This window comes from Ranitomeya imitator, chromosome 5 (genome assembly GCF_032444005.1).
Source record: "Ranitomeya imitator isolate aRanImi1 chromosome 5, aRanImi1.pri, whole genome shotgun sequence".
NCBI classification, from domain to species: Eukaryota; Metazoa; Chordata; class Amphibia; order Anura; family Dendrobatidae; genus Ranitomeya; species Ranitomeya imitator.
This window is the reverse complement of record NC_091286.1, coordinates 495,779,473-495,801,104: the sequence shown is the minus strand read 5'-3', so window position 1 is coordinate 495,801,104 and position 21,632 is coordinate 495,779,473. Positions and strand designations below refer to the sequence as shown.

The 21,632-nt window shown below is 43.5% G+C and overlaps 1 protein-coding gene across 3 annotated transcripts in view; it reads left to right on the top strand.

The window, feature by feature from the left end:
• The window catches only part of SCHIP1 (schwannomin interacting protein 1), a 770,942-nt gene that overhangs the window by 523,402 nt on the left and 225,908 nt on the right, over positions 1–21,632 (top strand). Inside the window, exon 1 of one of the 3 annotated variants that reach the window (XM_069727423.1) lies at positions 13,458–13,807. The exons of the other annotated variants lie outside the window; for them this stretch is intronic. Coding sequence (XP_069583524.1) covers positions 13,802–13,807 — 6 coding nt within the window. The 5' untranslated portion in view covers positions 13,458–13,801. Of the gene's footprint in view, positions 1–13,457; positions 13,808–21,632 lie in introns of those variants that run through there. 3 annotated transcript variants of the gene reach the window in all.

Below are 21,632 nucleotides of genomic sequence, written 5' to 3'. Positions count from 1 at the left end.
GAACTTCTCTTTTTCCTCTATTGAGAAGCATTAGTACTTTGGTCCTCCAGTACTGTTATGAACTGGTGATTTAGAACCACAATGGACCTGGTGGTTAAGAGCACTGAAAATGACCTGATAGTTACTAATAACATAGGACGAGCTCTGTGACGTGGGAACTCTGCTGACCGCAATCCCTAATCCTATCACACCACACTAGAGGTAGCCGTGGAGCGCTCCTGACCAGACATAGGCACCTCGGGCACAGCCTGAGAAACTAGCTAGCCTGAAGATAGAAAAATAAGCCTACCTTGCCTCAGAGAAATTCCCCAAAGGAAAAGGCAGCCCCCCACATATAATGACTGTGAGTAAAGATGAAAATACAAACACAGAGATGAAATAGATTTTAGCAAAGTGAGGCCCGACTTTCTGAATAGACCGAGGATAGGAAAGATAGCTTTGCGGTCAGCACAAAAACCTACAAACAACCACGCAGAGGGCGCAAAAAGACCCTCCGCACCGACTAACGGAACGGAGGTGCTCCCTCTACGTCCCAGAGCTTCCAGCAAGCAAAACAAACCAATATAGCAAGCTGGACAGAAAAAATAGCAAACAAAAGTAACACAAGCAGAACTTAGTTTATGCAGGGCAGACAGGCCACAAGAACGATCCAGGAGAGAGCTAGACCAATACTGGAACATTGACTGGAGGCCAGGAACAAAGAACTAGGTGGAGTTAAATAGAACAGCACCTAACGACTTAACCTCGTCACCTGAGGAAGGAAACTCAGAAGCCGCAGCCCCACTCACATCCACCAAAGGAAGCTCATGGACAGAACCAGCCGAAGTACAACTCATGACCACAGGAGGGAGCCTGACCACAGAATTCACAACACTGAACCACCCAAAGGTTTAGGGGAAAAGAAAGACAAAACACAGTGCAAAGAAAAAAAAATGGTCTCAGAACTTCTCTTATCCCTCTATTGAGATGCATTAATACTTTGGGCCAGCTGTACTGTTATGGACCTGGTGGTTAGGAGCACCCGGCACGACCTGATAGTTAAACTCACACAGGACAAGCTCTGGGATTTGGGAGCTCTGCTGACCGCAGGCCCTAATCCTATTACAACAACTAGAAATAGCCATGGAGCGTTCCTGACACTCCCTAGACGCCTCTTCACAGCCTAAGAGCTAGCTAGCCCTAGAGATAGAAAATAAAGCCTACCTTGCCTCAGAGAAATTCCCCAAAGGAAAAGGCAGCCCCCCACATATATTGACAGTGAGTAAAGATGAAAGTCACAAACGCAGAAATGAAACAGGTTTCAGCAAAGGGAGGCCAGACTTACTAAACAGACAGAGGATAGGAAAGGTATCTTTGCGGTCAGCACAAAAAACTACAAAAGACCACGCAGAGTGTACAAAAAGACCTCTGCACCAACTAACGGTGCGGAGATGCCACTCTGCATCCCAGAGCTTCCAGCTAGCAAGACAAAATCATGATAACCAGCTGGACAAGGAAACAATGAACAAATAATGACTATCAGGAACTTAGCTTCTGCTGGAGAAGACAGGTCTGTTGTGAATTCTGTGGTCGAGCTCCCTCCTGTGGTCACAAGTGGTACTTCGGCTTATTCTGTCTATGGGCTTCCGTTGGTGGATGTGAGTGGTACTGCGGGTTCTGAGTTTCCTTCCTCAGGTGATGAGGTTAAGTCGTTAGGTGCTGCTCTATTTAACTCCACCTAGTGCTTTGATCCTGGCCTCCAGTCAATGTTCTAGTATTGGTCTTGCTTCCTCCTGGATCGTTCCTGTGGCCTGTCTGCTCAGCATAAGCTAAGTTCTGCTTGTGTTACTTTTGTTTGCTATATTTTCTGTCCAGCTTGCTATATTGGTTTTTCTTGCTTGCTGGAAGCTCTGAGACGCAGAGGGAGCACCTCCGTACCGTTAGTCGGTGCGGAGGGTCTTTTTGCCCCTCTGCGTGGTTGTTTGTAGGTTATTGTGTTGACCGCAAAGCTATCTTTCCTATCCTCGGTCTATTCAGTAAGTCGGGCCTCACTTTGCTAAATCTATTTCATCTCTGTGTTTGTATTTTCATCTTAACTCACAGTCATTATATGTGGGGGGCTGCCTTTTCCTTTGGGGAATTTCTCTGAGGCAAGGTAGGCTTATTTTTCTATCTTCAGGGCTAGCTAGTTTCTCAGGCTGTGCCGAGTTGCATAGGGAGCGTTAGGCGCAATCCACGGCTACCTCTAGTGTGGTGTGATAGGATTAGGGATTGCGGTCAGCAGAGTTCCCACGTCTCAGAGCTCGTCCTATGTTTTTTGGTTATTGTCAGGTCACTTTGTGTGCTCTGAACTTCAAGTTCCATTGTGGTTCTGAATTACCTATTCATAACAGTACTGGAGGCCCAAAGTACTATGCTTCTCAATAGAGGGAAAAAAGAAGTTCTGAGACCATTTTTTTTTCTTTGCACTGTGTTTTGCCTTTTTTTTCCCCTAGACATTTGGGTGGTTCAGGACACAGGTGTAGTGATGGACATTAAAGGTCTGTCTTCATGTGTGGATCATCTCACTGCAAGAGTACAAAATATTCAAGACTTTGTGGCTCAGAATTCTATGTTAGAACCAAGAATTCCTATTCCTGATTTGTTTTCTGGAGATAGAGCTAAATTTCTGAGTTTCAAAAATAATTGCAAACTGTTTCTGGCATTGAAACCTCGCTCCTCTGGTGACCCAGTTCATCAAGTTAAGATCATTATTTATTTATTACGTGGCGACCCTCAAGACTGGGCATTTTCCCTTGCGCCAGGAGATCCTGCATTATGTAATATTGATGCGTTTTTTCTGGCGCTCGGATTACTGTACGATGAACCTAATTCAGTGGATCAGGCAGAGAAAAATTTGCTGGCTCTGTGTCAGGGTCAGGATGAGATAGAGATTTATTGTCAGAAGTTTAGAAAGTGGTCCGTGCTCACTCAATGGAATGAATGTGCGCTGGAAGCTATTTTCAGAAAGGGTCTCTCTGAAGCCCTTAAGGATGTCATGGTGGGATTTCCTATGCCTGCTGGTCTGAATGAGTCTATGTCTTTGGCCATTCAGATCGGTCGACGCTTGCATGAGCGTAAATCTGTGCACCATTTGGCGGTATTATCTGAGCATAAACCTGAGCCTATGCAGTGCGATAGGACTTTGACCAGAGCTGAAAGGCAAGAACACAGACGTCAGAATGGGCTGTGTTTCTACTGTGGTGACTCCACTCATGCTATCTCCGATTGTCTTAAGCGCACTAAGCGGTTCGCTAAGTCTGCCACCATTGGTACGGTACAGTCGAAATGTCTTTTGTCCGTTACTTTGATCTGCTCTTTGTCTTCCTATTCTATCATGGCATTTGTGGATTCAGACGCTGCCCTGAATTTGATGGACTTGGAGTTTGCTAGGCGCTGTGGATTTGTCTTGGAGCCCTTGCAGTGTCTTATTCCATTGAGAGGAATTGATGCTACGCCATTGGCCAAGAATAAGCCTCAGTATTGGACCCAGCTGACCATGTGCATGGCTCCTGCGCACCAGGAGGATATTCGCTTTCTGGTGTTGCATAATCTGCATGATGTGGTCGTGTTGGGGTTGCCATGGCTACAAGTACATAACCCAGTATTAGATTGGAAATCAATGTCTGTGTCCAGCTGGGGTTGTCAGGGGGTACATGGTGATGTTCCATTTCTATCTATCTCATCATCCACCCCTTCTGAGGTCCCAGAGTTCTTGTCTGATTACCGGGATGTATTCGATGAGCCCAAGTCCAATGCCCTACCTCCGCATAGGGATTGTGATTGTGCTATCGAGTTGATTCCTGGTAGTAAGTTTCCTAAGGGTCGACTGTTTAATTTATCTGTACCTGAGCACGCCGCTATGCGGAGTTACGTAAAAGAATCCTTGGAGAAGGGTCATATTCGCCCGTCGTCATCGCCATTGGGAGCAGGGTTCTTTTTTGTGGCCAAGAAGGATGGTTCGCTGAGACCTTGTATTGATTACCGCCTTCTAAATAAAATCACGGTCAAATTTCAGTACCCCTTGCCGCTGCTATCTGATTTGTTTGCTCGGACTAAGGGGGCTAGTTGGTTCACCAAGATAGATCTTCGTGGTGCATATAATCTTGTGCGTATTAAACGGGGCGATGAATGGAAAACTGCATTTAATACGCCCGAGGGCCATTTTGAGTACCTAGTTATGCCATTTGGACTTGCCAATGCTCCATCAGTATTTCAGTCCTTAATGCATGACATCTTCCGAGAGTACCTGGATAAATTCCTGATTGTATACTTGGATGATATTTTGGTCTTCTCGGATGATTGGGAGTCTCATGTGAAGCAGGTCAGAATGGTGTTCCAGGTCCTGCGTGCTAATTCTTTGTTTGTGAAGGGATCAAAGTGTCTCTTTGGTGTTCAGAAGGTTTCATTTTTGGGGTTCATTTTTTCCCCTTCTACTATCGAGATGGACCCTGTTAAGGTCCAGGCCATTTATGATTGGATTCAGCAGACATCTCTGAAGAGTCTGCAAAAGTTCCTTGGCTTTGCTAATTTTTATCGTCGCATCATCTGTAATTTTTCTAGTATTGCTAAACCATTGACCGATTTGACCAAGAAGGGTGCTGATGTGGTCAATTGGTCTTCTGCTGCTGTGGAAGCTTTTCAAAGAGTTAAAGCGTCGTTTTTCTTCTGCCCCTGTTTTGTGTCAACCGGATGTTTCGCTTCCGTTCCAGGTCGAGGTTGATGCTTCTGAAATTGGAGCGGGGGCTGTTTTGTCGCAAAGAGGTTCTGATTGCTCGGTGATGAAGCCATGCGCCTTCTTTTCCAGGAAGTTTTCGCCTGCTGAGCGAAATTATGATGTTGGCAATCGAGAGTTGCTGGCCATGAAGTGGGCATTCGAGGAGTGGCGTCATTGGCTTGAAGGAGCTAAGCATCGCGTGGTGGTCTTGACTGATCACAAGAACTTGACTTATCTCGAGTCTGCCAAACGGTTGAATCCTAGACAGGCTCGTTGGTCGCTGTTTTTCTCCCGTTTTGACTTTGTGGTTTCGTACCTTCCGGGCTATAAAAATGTGAAGGCGGATGCCCTGTCTAGGAGTTTTGTGCCCGACTCTCCGGGTTTGCCTGAGCCGGCGGGTATTCTCAAAGAGGGAGTAATTGTGTCTGCCATCTCCCCTGATTTGCGGCGGGTGCTGCAAAAATTTCAGGCTAATAAACCTGATCGTTGCCCAGCGGAGAAACTGTTTGTCCCTGATAGGTGGACGAATAAAGTTATCTCTGAGGTTCATTGTTCGGTGTTGGCTGGTCATCCTGGAATCTTTGGTACCAGAGATTTAGTGGCTAGATCCTTTTGGTGGCCGTCTCTGTCGCGGGATGTGCGTTCTTTTGTGCAGTCCTGTGGGATTTGTGCTCGGGCTAAGCCCTGCTGTTCTCGTGCCAGTGGGTTGCTTTTGCCCTTGCTGGTCCCGAAGAGGCCTTGGACACATATCTTTATGGATTTTATTTCGGATCTCCCCGTCTCTCAAAAAATGTCGGTCATTTGGATAGTTTGTGATCGCTTCTCTAAGATGATCCATTTGGTACCCTTGTCTAAATTACCTTCCTCCTCTGATTTGGTGCCATTGTTCTTCCAGCATGTGGTTCGTTTACATGGCATTCCAGAGAACATCGTTTCTGACAGAGGTTCCCAGTTTGTTTCGAGGTTTTGGCGAGCCTTTTGTGCTAGGATGGGCATTGATTTGTCTTTTTCCTCGGCTTTCCATCCTCAGACAAATGGCCAGACTGAACGAACCAATCAGACCTTGGAAACATATCTGAGATGTTTTGTTTCTGCTGATCAGGATGATTGGGTGTCCTTTTTGCCGTTGGCTGAGTTCGTCCTTAATAATCGGGCCAGCTCGGCTACCTTGGTTTCGCCGTTTTTCTGCAATTCTGGGTTCCATCCTCGTTTCTCTTCAGGGCAGGTTGAGTCTTCGGACTGTCCTGGTGTGGATACTGTGGTGGACAGGTTGCAGCGGATTTGGACTCATGTAGTGGACAATTTGACCTTGTCCCAGGAGAAGGCTCAACGTTTCGCTAATCGCAGATGCTGTGTGGGTCCCCGACTTCGTGTTGGGGGTTTGGTTTGGTTGTCATCTCGTTATATTCCTATGAAGGTTTCCTCTCCTAAGTTTAAGCCTCGTTTCATTGGTCCGTATAGGATTTCTGAGGTTCTTAATCCTGTGTCTTTTCGTTTGACCCTTCCAGATTCTTTTTCCATCCATAACGTATTCCATAGGTCATTGTTGCGGAGATACGTGGCACCTATGGTTCCATCTGTTGATCTTCCTGCCCCGGTTTTGGTGGAGGGGGAGTTGGAGTATATAGTGGAGAAGATTTTGGATTCTCATGTTTCGAGACGGAAACTCCAGTATCTGGTTAAGTGGAAGGGTTATGGTCAGGAAGATAATTCCTGGGTCTTTGCCTCTGATGTCCATGCTGCCGATCTTGTTCGTGTCTTTCATATGGCTCATCCTGGTCGGCCTGGGGGCTCTGGTGAGGGTTCGGTGACCCCTCCTCAAGGGGGGGTACTGTTGTGAATTCTGTGGTCGAGCTCCCTCCTGTGGTCACAAGTGGTACTTCGGCTTATTCTGTCTATGGGCTTCCGTTGGTGGATGTGAGTGGTACTGCGGCTTCTGAGTTTCCTTCCTCAGGTGATGAGGTTGAGTCGTTAGGTGCTGCTCTATTTAACTCCACCTAGTGCTTTGATCCTGGCCTCCAGTCAATGTTCTAGTATTGGTCTTGCTTCCTCCTGGATCGTTCCTGTGGCCTGTCTGCTCAGCATAAGCTAAGTTCTGCTTGTGTTACTTTTGTTTGCTATATTTTCTGTCCAGCTTGCTATATTGGTTTTTCTTGCTTGCTGGAAGCTCTGAGACGCAGAGGGAGCACCTCCGTACCGTTAGTCGGTGCGGAGGGTCTTTTTGCCCCTCTGCGTGGTTGTTTGTAGGTTTTTGTGTTGACCGCAAAGCTATCTTTCCTATCCTCGGTCTATTCAGTAAGTCGGGCCTCACTTTGCTAAATCTATTTCATCTCTGTGTTTGTATTTTCATCTTAACTCACAGTCATTATATGTGGGGGGCTGCTTTTTCCTTTGGGGAATTTCTCTGAGGCAAGGTAGGCTTATTTTTCTATCTTCAGGGCTAGCTAGTTTCTCAGGCTGTGCCGAGTTGCATAGGGAGCGTTAGGCGCAATCCACGGCTACCTCTAGTGTGGTGTGATAGGATTAGGGATTGCGGTCAGCAGAGTTCCCACGTCTCAGAGCTCGTCCTATGTTTTTTGGTTATTGTCAGGTCACTTTGTGTGCTCTGAACTTCAAGGTCCATTGTGGTTCTGAATTACCTATTCATAACACAGGTCACCAGAAAGATCCAAGAGCGAACTGAACCAATGCAGGAACATTGACAGCTGGCATGGAGTAACGATCTGAGTGGAGTTAAATAGAGCAGCCAACCAAAGGATAAACCACGTCATCTGTGTAAGGAACCTCAGAAGCAGCAGCTTCACTCACAGCCACCATAGGGAGTCCATGGACAGAACCCGCCGAAGTACCATTCACGACCACAGGAGGGAGTTCGACAACAGAATTCACAACACTATATCTTATAAGGTTTCTGTTCCTGTCTAGTGGACATAACAAACACATGGAGCCGGAAGAGCGGGCACCTGGCCGGGAGTGAATGATGGCCTTTCCTCCCCCTGCACCTGACACTTTGAGGAAAGTTTCCCAAGTTACCCCGCAGCTGTCGTTACAGCAGAGCAAGGGGGGACAGGGCTGAGCTGATGATAAAGCTGCGCAACTGGGAAGTAAAGTGAGCGGTGGATCGGTAATGAGTGCACAAGCTGTGTAACACTTACACACTCGGCAGGTGAGAAAAGAGCGGAGAGGGCGCAATCTGCTGTTCACACAGTGCAGTGCAGCCCCTGGCTCCAGTGCCTGGTGCCCCCATGCCATGTTTTTGAAGCCCCTGTGTGCCACACTCTAGTGTTCCTGGCACATGCTGACCTTATTGCCCTATGTCTTGTGGTAGGTGATAAGTTCTAGGTTCCTTTTTCCACCATCACCACCTTTCTCACTTGGGCTGGGGATGATTTATTATAACTCATTCTCTTTTGGATGTTTCAATAAGGTTGGCCCATGGTAACCTGTATCTCCCCTCCACACAGTGACATACAGTATGTGGGATTGCAAGGTTCCTACTGATCTCTAGACTAGGGGTCCTCATACACAGGGCAGCCCATGGAGAAGAGTGATTGGTTACCTCCTTCAGTCCAATAGACATTGGTATAGCAGTAGAGCTCGAGAGACCACCGCACCATTCTATGACCGCCGTTCCATTCAATAACCACTGCTTCATTCCCATCAACATTGGACTGGTCATCCGGAAATACTGGCAAATGCCAGATAGGTGGTCTGGTGGTGGGCCGCATTGGCTCACAACACTCATAATATTATATGGCGGACCAAGCATTATACTTCTTATATGGATCCCCATAACTTCTATGTAAGCCCCTGATGACTATAAGGGTTTATTTTCTTTTATACATTACACAGCAATGGCAGTACAGGAGACAAATATATACCAGGATGGGGCACGGGATAGTTATGCCACTGAAGTCAGACTATACAACATTGCAACAAAGCTATAGTGTGCAAAATGAATAGGGAAATGTAACACCCCAGGAAGCCGGTTGTTACAGTGGTATTGCCTTCCTCACGGGGAGGGTGATGCCACGCCTGGAAGTGAGGAAGGATCCCTTTAACAGGTAACATATACACACAACACTGTTCTGAATCCAGGCCAGAAGGGAGGGCTGTAGACCCGATTTCAGGGGAGCTTCCCTATATACTTCCCTATATATATTCTAGTTGGGGAGGAGTTAGTCAGTCTGTCAGAGGGAGTCTGTCAGGGAGGAGTGAGGAGTGGAAAGCTGAGGCCGTGCAGACACAAGATTCTGCAGCTCCTGGAAAGAGAAGAGAGAGGCAGAGCAGATTGTAAGAGACTGTGAGGGGTTAAGGAGCACAGGAGAAGTGAGGAGCTGGAGGGGAGCTGTGACTGAGCTCCCTCCACTCTGAAGCGCAGAGGCCGGAATTTCGAGGTTGTGGGGGTAACTGTTTGCCCCACAGCAAAAACTGGCGGGCAGGAGGTTTCAAGTCACCTGTCCACCATTACATCCGAAGGCACAGCAACATACAGAGCCCGGAGTCGCCGCAAGTAGGGACACCTGTAAAAAGGCCTGCGTTGCCTGCCATACGGATATTGTCCTATCAATAGAACAGAGAGAAAGTGAGGACTTTGTGTGAAGCCTTAGGCAGCAAGGGACTACAACACAGCGCAGTAAGGAAGGCTTCCAACCCCACCTGGCTAGAGGGATTCCAAATCGCTTCCAGGCTGGCTGGACCTCACCATCACCTGTGATCCGTACCCTGGACTGTGGCTGCATACTACCAGTAAAAGGTAAAGAGATTGCAATCTTGTGTCCTCTAATTCTTTCTGGTATTACACCATCTACCATCTTTGCCTACTACATTGGGAGCCCTGGGACTAAGCTTCACCTGTGGGAAGCCATGCATCCCTGCTGCAATAACATCATCCACAGTGGACCCCATTAAGCAGCGTCGGTCATCCCTGACTGAATACCACAGGTGGTGTCACGAACACTATTCTTTAGACTTTATTCCCATTTTCATTAACCCTTTTACTGGATGCCCAGGGCCACGGACTGGGTCACTGCCACTGTTATCACCCCTTTAAGAATAGAACCGGCCCGGTACCGAGTACCCCACGGTCCTAGCAGGCGCTCCAGAAAATGTGAACTTAGGTGGAAAATATTTTGGCATGGAGGGGCCTCATTTGAAAGTCGCACCGTTGCATGTAACTTTGTGGTTACGCCACTGTGCACACTCCTTGGTTTTTCGTCATCAGGATTTTGTGCTTTGCATGGTTTTTTGCACACTGGAGCATGTCTCTTCTTTCAGCATTTTTTCAACATTTTTTAACCATTGAAATTAATGGGTGGTGAAAAACGCTGAAAACACACCAGAAATGCAGGTATCAGGTTTTGCTGCATTTTTTGTGCCAAAACCTGATTCTATAGAATAGAACTTTTTTTCCCAGCACTAAACTTTATCAGCATGCATAATAGAAAAATTTAGCATGGCAAAACTGTATAAAAACCAATAACACAGCAAGAAAAAACGCTGAAAAAAACACCTAGTGTAAACTTACACTTTAAGGTGCCCCATACAAGGTATACGTGCAATTAACATGATTAAGTGACAATAAAGAGATATTAATTTCATGCAAGATTATAATGCAAAAGCATGTGGAGTACATATATACAGCAAAGTGTGTGAGCCCGCATCAAAGCCGGGACATGTCAGCTGTTTTGAACAGCTGACATGTGCCCGTAATAGGCGCGGGCAGAATCGCGATCTGCCCGCACCTATTAACTAGTTAAATGCCGCTGTCAAACGCAGACAGCGGCATTTAACTACCGCATCCGGCCGGGCGGCCGGAAATGACGGCATCGCCGACCCCCGTCACCTGATCGGAGGTCGGCGATACTTCTCCATTGTAACCATAGAGGTCCTTGAGACCTCTATGGTTACTGATCGCCGGTAGCTGTGAGCGCCACCCTGTGGTCGGCGCTCACAGCACACCTGATTTTCTGTTACATAGCAGCGAACAGCAGATCGCTGCTATGTAGCAGAGCCGATCGTGCTGTGCCTGCTTCTAGCCTCCCATGGAGGCTATTGAAGCATGGCAAAAGTAAAAAAAAAAAGTAAAAAAAAAATGTGAAAAAAATAAAAGAAATATAAAAGTTTAAATCACCCCCCTTTCACCCCAATCAAAATAAATCAATAAAAAAAATCAAATCTACACATATTTGGTATCACCGCGTTCAGAATCGCCCAATCTATCAATTAAAGAAAAGCATTAACCTGATCGCTAAACGGCGTAGCGAGAAAAAAATTCGAAACGCCAGAATTACGTTTTTTTGGTCGCCGCGACATTGCATTAAAATGCAATAACGGGCGATCAAAAGAACTTATCTGCACCTAAATGCTATCATTAAAAACATAATCTTGGCATGCAAAAAATAAGCCCTCAACCGAATCCAGATCATGAAAAATGGAGACGCTACGAGTATCGGAAAATGGCGCAATTTTTTTTTTTTTTTTAGCAAAGTTTGGAATTTTTTTCCACCACTTAGGTAAAAAATAACCTAGTCATGTTAGGTGTCTATGGACTCGTACTGACCTGGAGAATCATAATGTCAGGTCAGTTTTAGCATTTAGTGAACCTAACAAAAATGCCAAACAAAAAACAAGTGTGGGACTGCACTTTTTTTGCAATTTCACCGCACTTGGAATTTTTTTCCCGTTTTCTAGTACATGACATGCTAAAACCAATGATGTCGTTCAAAAGTACAATTCGTCCAGCAAAAAATAAGCCCTCACATGGCCAAATTGACGGAAAAATAAAAAAGTTATGGCTCTGGGAAGGAGGGGAGTGAAAAACGAACACGGAAAAACGAAAATCCCAAGGTCATGAAGGGGTTAAGGGATTGTGATTTAAGACTTGCCTCTTATTAGGTTTGATTAATGTACATGGCCTAAAATTATTTAAAGACACCAACGTGGTATTGCATTGATGCTATGTTTTATGGGACCCCTATGTTATAGGTATCACTACCCTACAGGCTTAGACTGTCCTACCTAAAGAAATGGCTGCAGTCCATTAGCTAGTATAGCACTCTGAGGGTATATATGATCAATTGTATAACTTCTATGGCTTTATAGCCTCAGTCCCCTGATGAAGCCTGGTTATGTGATACGTGTCGGGGAGGTTATGAGTTATTCTTAATCAGCTTTAGTGGTCTTGTATATACTACTTATCATACTTACCCCCACTGTGCTATACAGTGTTCACAGTACTATACTAGCTAATGGACTGCAGCCATTTCTTTAGGTAGGAGAGTATTAGCCTCTAGGGTAGTGACACTCATAACATACAAATCCAATACGTCATAACATTAATGCAATACACTTTAATGTCTTTAAATAATAGTTTAGACCATGTATATTAATCAAACCTAATAAAAGTCAAGTTTTAAATCAAAATCCCTTAAATTGGGTTTATTTACCCTCTGGGTAATTTGTTAATCTTATTGTTCTCATTGCACATGTCTTTAAAAATTGAGCCCACTGCACAAGTACATGCTGTGACGGTCATCAACAAGAGTCAAAGTCATCCATCCATCTATCCATCACCTCCTGCTCTGTGGCCTCCCCTCTAACACTCTCGCACCCCTCCAATCTATTCTAAACTCTGCTGCCCGACTAATCCACCTGTCCCCCCGCTATTCCCTGGCCTCTCCCCTCTGTCAATCCCTTCACTGGCTCCCCATTACCCAGAGACTCCAGTACAAAAGCCTAACCATGACATACAAAGCCATCCACAACCTGTCTCCTCCATACATCTGTGACCTCGTCTCCCGGTACTTTCCTGCACGCAACCTCCGATCCTCACAAGATCTCCTTCTCTACTCCCCTCTTATCTCCTCTTCCCACAATCGCATACAAGATTTCTCGCGCGCATCACCCCTACTCTGGAACTTTCTACCACAACATATCAGACTCTCGCCTACCATCGAAACCTTCAAAAAGAGCCTGAAGACCCACCTCTTCAGACAAGCCTACAACCTGCAGTAACCACCGATCGACCAAACCACTGCACGGCCAGCTCTACCCTCACCTACTGTATCCTCACCCATCCCTTGTAGATTGTGAGCCCTCGCGGGCAGGGTCCTCTCTCCTCCTGTACCAGTTATGACTTGTATTGTTTAAGATTATTGTACTTGTTTTTATTATTTATACCCCTCCTCACATGTAAAGGGCTATGGAATAAATGGCGCTATAACAATAAATAATAATAATAATAATAATCTAAAGAGCATGTGCTAATTATCGGCTCCCATCTCCACACTATATTAGAAGAGGGCAAGAGAAGGAAAGATGGGTAGATAGATAGATAGATAGATAAATAGACAGACAGAAAGATAGATAGATAGATAGATAGATAGATAGATAGATAGATAGATAGATAGATAGATAGATAGATAGATAGCTATTGTACATAGGTGCAAACATACAAAATGATTTAAAAAATATGCAACTAGATAAAGATTTATTTCTCCATGTACACAGCAAACTTGGAAAATCTTTTCATCTTAACAAAGAAAGAAGATTAAATAAAATAGCAAGTCACAACCTATTAATGATTAACACCATGTCCTGGGTCTAGCAGAACTGAACTCATGAATAATTCATATCAGAAACACATTTCCCCCTGCAAGGTTGATGAATGAAATAGGGAAGGCTCTTGGAACGATCAGCCCTCGCTCTTCCAGCCTTGCTCAGAAATCGTCACGAAATTGGAGGGTTAAGACAAGTTCAGGAGACCCCGGGCACAGTCTAGTCATTTAACGAGAAGGAGGAATTATATTGTAATTGGTCGCAGCTACGTTTTGCTGGTTTAGACGCAGGCAGCTGCTGTAAAGAGTTAAGGCGTGAATGTTTGAAGAGAATTAAAGTCTATTTTTGCACTGAGCATTCAAGTCCAGGAGGAATGGTCTCTGAAGGGAAAGGAAAGCGATGAACAATATGACAGACAGTTGGTGCAGAACGTGCCTCTCACACACTGCTATCTGCCAATGATTGGAATTTTTCTGTAAAATGACTTGAAAAAGAGACACATAGAAGATGAATGTAAGTACAAATGGATTCCTTTATTATTTCTCTTTCCATTGCTGTCGTCCCCTCCTTATATACCTTCCTGATGAATCTCCCGTGTTCTGATTAGGCTCCTCTATCGGAAATGTACTTTGCATCCTACTGCCTGGGTGTACTTACATTATGGGGAGTTACAATATTTAACCTTTAATTGCACTTGCACATTGAAGGTTGAAAAGCAACGATAAATGTCCTTTCGAGATCCTTCAAATGTCATCTGTTTTCTGCTTTTCACAAATTCACCATTCCAAGATAAAATGTCGTATATAGGTGTGATCTCTTGGAGACATATCATATTCATTCCTTGTAACGCAGGAGACAAGTCATAACTCAGTAAAGGTCACCATGATCTCCAGTGTTTCCATTCCTGCACTAGTACCTCTTCTGACTACATAAATCACATAGTCATAGAGACATGCGGAATGTGTACATCAATGTACTGTATGTCTGAGTGCACTGATGTTCACCTACGCCTTGGAAATGTAGGCTATATTCTCTATTTATCTGCTTTATTCTTAGTTCATGTGCCTTTACTGTAAATACCTATTTTCTGTAATGATATTACCAAATCTTACATTAGGTTTAAAAACTTACATTGCGCATAAACCTGAATATTATCACCCCGCACCCATAAAGGTATGGTGGGATACAGCATTAATTTGTTTGCAAGGCACAGTCTGACGGTGGGGTGAGATGGAAAGATGCTAAATATAACCCAGGATTCCTCAATAGACGTGCACACCTCAAAGGTCAGAACATGTGCAAGTGAAAAACAACTCGGAATCAGCGCAGAAACAGCAGATAATAGGACAGAGCAAATCTCTTCTCCGCTGCTGTTTTAGGAGAATGTTTCCTCTGTATTGTCCAAGATCATACTTACAATGATACACCTGCATCTGGAAGAAGAAACAGCTGATTATAAAATCTATCCAGTATTTTGTCCATGTTTTTAGGATATCTTGGTTTATGAATTGATGAGTCTTTATGTCATAGTGTTAGTAGTCCATCAATGAAAAATGACTCAATGTTCGAGGAAGTGTTGGACATAGTGGCATTTTACTGTTATCCAAATTGTTAATGAAAAAAAATATTAGCGCAGTGAGCTAATGAATGAGCTGGTAATTACAATGCTGATGGTTGGTTGGATTAGAAGTCATAGAAAGTATTTGCTGCTTGCAATCTTTTCATCTCTATCCAGTTTCTAATACATTATGAACTACCAGTAATGTTTCATTAAATGTTTCTCCAGTTGTTCCATTTCTTTAATGGCGGCCACAATGGTACAGATCATGGATGCAGATAGTCATGGAGGGCAAAACACGACCAGGATCTAAGCGCGTGATAAATATTTATTTTACTGACATATATAGTGCCATTAATTCCACAGTGCTTTACATATATTATCATCACTGTCCTTGATGAGGTTGACAATCTAGATTCCCTATCAGTATATCTTTGGAGTGTGGGAGTAAACTGGTAAACCCACGCAAATACGGGGAGAACATACAAACTCTTTACTGATATTGTCTTTGAAAAATGGCAAAATCAAAGAAACAAGCCGGAGCACAAGTTGGTATACGTGCAGTGAGTAAGAGCACGTTCACACTGTGGCCATTGCATAGATAAAACCCAAGAAAAAAACAAAATGCGCATTTATACCCTGTAGTAAGTGAATAAGTAAATAGTAATAGTACATGTTAATAGCATAGGGTACAAAGTTAACTTTATTTTGATTAAAAAAAATTGTAAAAGCCACCGCTACAAGGTGTATCCAAGTGGAACGGTCCTACCTCATCTCTATTAAAACCTTACCTTGTGTCAGCCAACCTCAATGTAGATAAGGGAAGAGCTGGATAGTGGCCATGAGATATTGTCTTTGGGGAAGAACAGGACAGTGGCTATGAGCATGGGCGGACATACTGCCGGTTCAACCACCGCAACTGCAATGGGACACGGAGGCTCCGGGGGGCCCCTGCAGGCAGGGCCGGTGTTAAGGGCAGGCAGCTGCCTAGGGCCCCTGCTCCCCCAATGGCCCCAGCTAGCGGCAAATCACGCAGCCACTATGGGGCCCCTGTGAGGCAGGGGGGGGGCCCGCCTGCAGCAAGCTCTGACTCCCTCGTCGCATTGAACTATACCGGCTTCTGCCGGTACAGTTCAAAGCAATGATGGAGGAGAGAGCGTCACCTGATGCTATGTGGCTGTGTTATATACTACGTGGGCTGTGTTATATACTACGTGGGCTGTGTAATATACTATGCGGGCTGTGTTATATACTATGTGGCTGTGTTATATACTACGTGGGCTGTGTTATATACTACGCAGGCTCTGCTATATACTATGTGGGCTGTGTAATATACTATGGGGGCTGTGTTATATACTATGTGGGCTGTGTTATATACTATGTGGGCTGTGTTATATACTATGTGGGCTGTGTTATACACTACGTGGGCTGTTATATACTACGTGGCTGTCGTAAGTTCTACGTGGCTGTGTTATGGCTACAAGTGCTGTGTTATATCCTACATGGACTGTGTTATATACTATGTGGGCTGTGTTATATACTATGTGGCTGTGCTATACAAAATGTGGGCTGTGTTATATACTACGTGGCAGTGTTAAATACTACGTGGCTGTGTTATATACTATGTGGGCTGTGTTATATACTTCGTGGCTGTGCTATATATTACGTGGGCTGTGTTATATACTATGTGGGCTGTATTATATACTAAGTGGGCTGTGTTATATACTACGTGGCTGTGTTATATACTACGTGGGCTGTGTTATATACTACATGGGCTGTGTTATATACTGTGTTATATACTACGTGGCTGTGTTATACACTATGTGGGCTCTGTTATATACTACGTGGTCTGTGTTATATACTACGCAGGCTGTGCTTTATACTATGCGGGCTGTGTTATATACTATACGGGCTGTTCTATATACTATGTGGGCTGTGTTATAGACTATGTGAAAGTGGTAAATACTACGTGGCTGTGTTATAACTACAAGGGCTCTGTTATATACTACGTGACTGTGTTATATACTATGTGGGCTGTGTTATATACACGTGGGCTGTGTTATATACTATGTGGCTGTGTTATATACTAGGTGTCTGTGTTATACACTACATGGGCTGTGCTATATACTACATGGCTGTGCTCTATACTACGTGGCTGTGCTATATACTACGCGGGCTGTGTTATATACTATGTGCGCTGTGTTATATAGTATGCGGGCTGTGCTATATACTATGCGGGCTATGTCATATACTATGCGGGCTGTGTTATATATTATTGGGGGTGTATTATATTCTATGGGGGAGGCTGTGTTATATACTATGTGGCTATGTTATATACTATGGGGGTACATTATATTCTATGGGGAGGCTGTGTTATATACTATGGGGGGCTGTGTTATATTCTATTGGGGGGCTACATTATATACTATGGGGAGGTGGGCTGTATTATATTCTATGGCGGGCTACATTATATTCTATGGGGGGCTGTATTAGATTTTATGAGGGAGGATTGCATCATACTCTTTGATGGGGCTACATGATATTCTATGGGGAGGTGGGCTGTATTATATTCTATTCGGGGCTACATTATATTCTATGGGGGGCTGTATTATATTTATATTCTATGAGGGGGGCTGCATTATATTTTATGAGGGTTACATTATACTCTGTGGGGTGGTTGCATTATGCTCTATGGGGTGGCTGCATTATACTATATGTGGGCTGCATTATACTGTATCAAGGACTATGGGAATACATTATACTATATGAAGAACTATGTGGTGCATTATACTATGGGAACTGAATTGTACTACATTGATGACTATAGCGGCTCATTATACTATATGGAGCACTATGAGAAGTGCATTATACTTTGTGGAGGGCTGAGCAGTGTATTTTAATATATGGAGGACTATGAGGAGTGTATTATACTATACGGAGGACTATGGGAAGTGTATAACACTTTATGGAGGACTGAGGAGTGTATTATACTACATGGAGGACTATGGGGAGTGTATTATACTATATGGAGGACTGTGGTGCACATTATAATATGTGGAGGACTAAGGGGTGTATTATACTAAACAAGCAAAATGCTGCATATTCCTCCAGTGATTGGATTGTTTATGCCGATACTAAAATCATTGTTCACAGCAGCACATCACCAGTGTAAACTGTAGATATGCTGCCAATAACATGATATTGTATAGTGATCTGTTAGTGATCTATTAGTGATCATTCTGTCCCCATCATTCTTTTTCAGTTGGTGTAAAGAGGCCGGGGAAAAAGCGTTGAACGACTTCAGTATTGTCGATCACACTCATTTAGCGGTCTGAACTCAGCATATGTAAATACAAACAAATGCTTCTGTGTGATGTGCAATATGTTAGCATTTGAGGTTCCATTTTAAACTTTGCCTAGGGCCCCACTTTGCCTAAAACCGGTCCTGCCGACAGGTCTACTATTATTAACGGCAATCTGGCCAGTTTATCCGGCCCCGAGGCTTCTGGGGGCCCCTGGCCAGATTGCCCTCATGTGCGGCGGGCAGGGAGCAATCCCTGCAGCTCCGCTGTCTGCAGGAGAAAATGGCAGTGGAGCGGAGCTGCAGGGAATGAATCCTTCCTGCTTCCTGCTTGTGTTTCCTGTCTCACACAGCAGCGGCTGAATTACATCATTCAGCACCGCGGCTGTGCGAGACAGGAAGCTGCCGGCGATGGTGGGGCTTCAGGATACCGTGCACAGAGGTAATGTGAGTGTGTGTGTGTGTGTGTGTGTGTGTGTGTATGCGGAGAGGTGAATGGTGCTGTGTGTGTCTATGTGTGTGTAGGTGGAGGACAGGGCAATGATAGGGGTGATGGGGCAGAATGTCATGATTGGGTTGACGGAGAGGGCAATGATAGGGGTGATGGGGAAGAGGAAATGATGGAGTTGGTGAATGGGCAATAATGGGGTGGTGGGGAGAAAGCAATAATGGAGGTGGTGAAGAGGGCAATCATGGGGGTGGGGAGAGGGCAATAATGGGATGCGGTGTGGGGGATTGGGATGAGAGGAAAGGGGATTTATAATGGATTTAGGAACAGGGAGGTGGAGGAAGACGTTATTATCGATTCTTTTGTCGAACACAGTCCCTTAGTATATAGTGTACTCACTTATGTATAGCACAGTCCCTTAGTATATATATATATACATATATATATATATATACATATATATATATATATATATATATATATATATATATTGAACCATAAAAAATAAATGGAAAAGGACGGCACTAGAGCGATACAATGTCCAATAATCAGGACTGAAAACGGAATCCCAAGTTGTCAGGTGTCACGAATGCTGGGGGTAGCGGTGCTCTGCATACAAAATGTGAGCAAAGAGTTCATATGAACGATAAAAAGAAAATATGCGGCACTCACCCCAATATAGCAGTGAAGATGTGAACTTTAATGGAGAAAATGAGTTAATACATACATCCGTCAGGACATAAGGTAAGCAGGAGGGTGCGGTAATGGAGCTTGGAAGACGGCAGTTTCGCACGTAGTGTGCTTCGACGGGTCCAGATGCTTCTTTTTATCGTATATATATATATATATATATATATATATATATAGCTTTATCACCTTAAAAAGGGGGGGTCCCAGACACATTTCCTGCACAGGGGCCCCAAGCTGTCTGTGACCGCCCCTGGCCATGAGATATTGTCTTTGATTAGATTTGCACCCAGGACCCCAGTGCGGCAAGGCAACAGTGCTACCCACTGAGCCACCTTGCTGCCCTGCTTAATTAAGTGCATCCATATACTATACATAGATCTTCCTTCTTCTCATGGGATAGGCAGGTTTTTGCATGCTTTGATTATAATATCCTCTAGCAGTCCAGTTTATTATAAATGTAGCCAATTTTCACATTTACTAAAGTAATTAATCTCTTTTCATTGCATTCACTTCAGTCATGATACAAGAACAGGAATAATGTATAGCTTATATAAAGTCTATAGTTTATCAAACACCAATTATAATATCATATTGTGTATATCCTTCATGGTAAATTGTGAAAGATAAGCATTAGCCGGGCACATAAAGGTGATAGTTTGGTTAATATGCTCTAATGCCTGCCATATATTGTAATACAATGTATTATGTGATTACAATGATGGGAATGAGGCTTTGACTCTTCTTCTCATCTGTTTTTGTCATCTCATTATGTAAGTGCTCCAGATGATAAAGCATAAAACAGCTAAGTATCCATGTACAGTATCAGCAGAAGTTTTGGGGTAGATTTAGTGAACCATCAAAATATACAAATCGCTATTAAGTGCTTGCTGTAAGCTTGTGTCCTTCTAATATTTCCCTTTGACTCTACATAAAAACCCTTTAAATGATATGAAAATATACAACTAGGTAAGTAATAAAACTAAATATATTTTCTAGCACATAGTACAGTAGATATGGGGATCCTAAATCCTACACCTTCATACCTGCATAAACACTGCTCAGTATGGGGACATTTATCAGTAGTGTCATAGGATTCATTGATAAATTATGTCAAAAAAGTTTGAAAAATGTCATCTACTTTCTGACTTCTCTAAGCCACCTTCTTAAAACGTTTTAGGTAGATATGAAAAGTATGTGAACCTATAACCTTTAAAAAAATATGTTTATTAGTCAGATATAAAAATAAAACCCAGGTGCACAATAATTGTGATGGACTAACTATATGAAAACAAAATATCTTAATTTCATGTATGCTCAGATGCGTCATATAATTGATGCAGTCAAACATATGTTCCAATAGATATCCACTGTGTTGCCTCCTCCTCCTCACCACAGGTCGGGGATGCAAGGCCCGTGGAAAGGGAGTGGGACAAAACCGGCTAGATAGTCTCAATAGGAAAAAATCACCAACATGTGGCCTAGAAAACCCTTCGTGTCCACTATTATCTTTACCTGTCAGATGAGGTTGACACTCTAAAAAGCGATATTTGGCGCCCCCGTTCAGCGATGGCTGTCCCTCATTTACCGCTGACAGGTAGGGATCACAGTGGACATGTAACGTTTCCTAGGCGTGTTTCCACGAGCCTTGCTTCCCCGACCATCACAATTTTTGTGCAATTGGGTTTTCTTTTGGTGTTAGTTTTATATTTGATTAATAAACATTTTTTTTTAGGGGTTATAGTTTCACACTCTTAATCCCTTAATATTATTTATACATTCTAGAGTGATGTGAAAAGTACCAAAACTCCCCAAAACACTTTTTTTTACATGATTAGATATACACTTTCGTGTGCATTTTTCTCAGTAAATCTTCCAAATAGCATAGAATCCATTTATTAAAAAAAGCTTATTATAGCAAGAATGTAAATTAGATTGTGTGTTGAACACATACACGATAACCCAATAAAATAGCACAATTAACACAGTCAGAAACTGAAGATTTCACCTACAGGTAATTAACCAGATTTATGTCCCATAAAAGAGTAACTTGCCCATCTAATCAATACTTTGATAAACTGATGCCTCCACAATTTAGCACACTTCCAAAAGGTTTAGTGTAAATACTAATTCAATTAGCGATTGATTAGGTCTTTGCAATGTAGAAATCCTAATGAAGCACTATTTTGGATTTCTAATTTAGTTATTTTAGCTATCAGTGCATCTATCCAATTAGACATACTGTAGAGAATCAATTGATACAGCAAACCTAATGGTTTTATGTGTATTGATTGTAGCTACAGAACCTGAAAAGATATACCCAGAAGAGTATGGAGATAAAAGC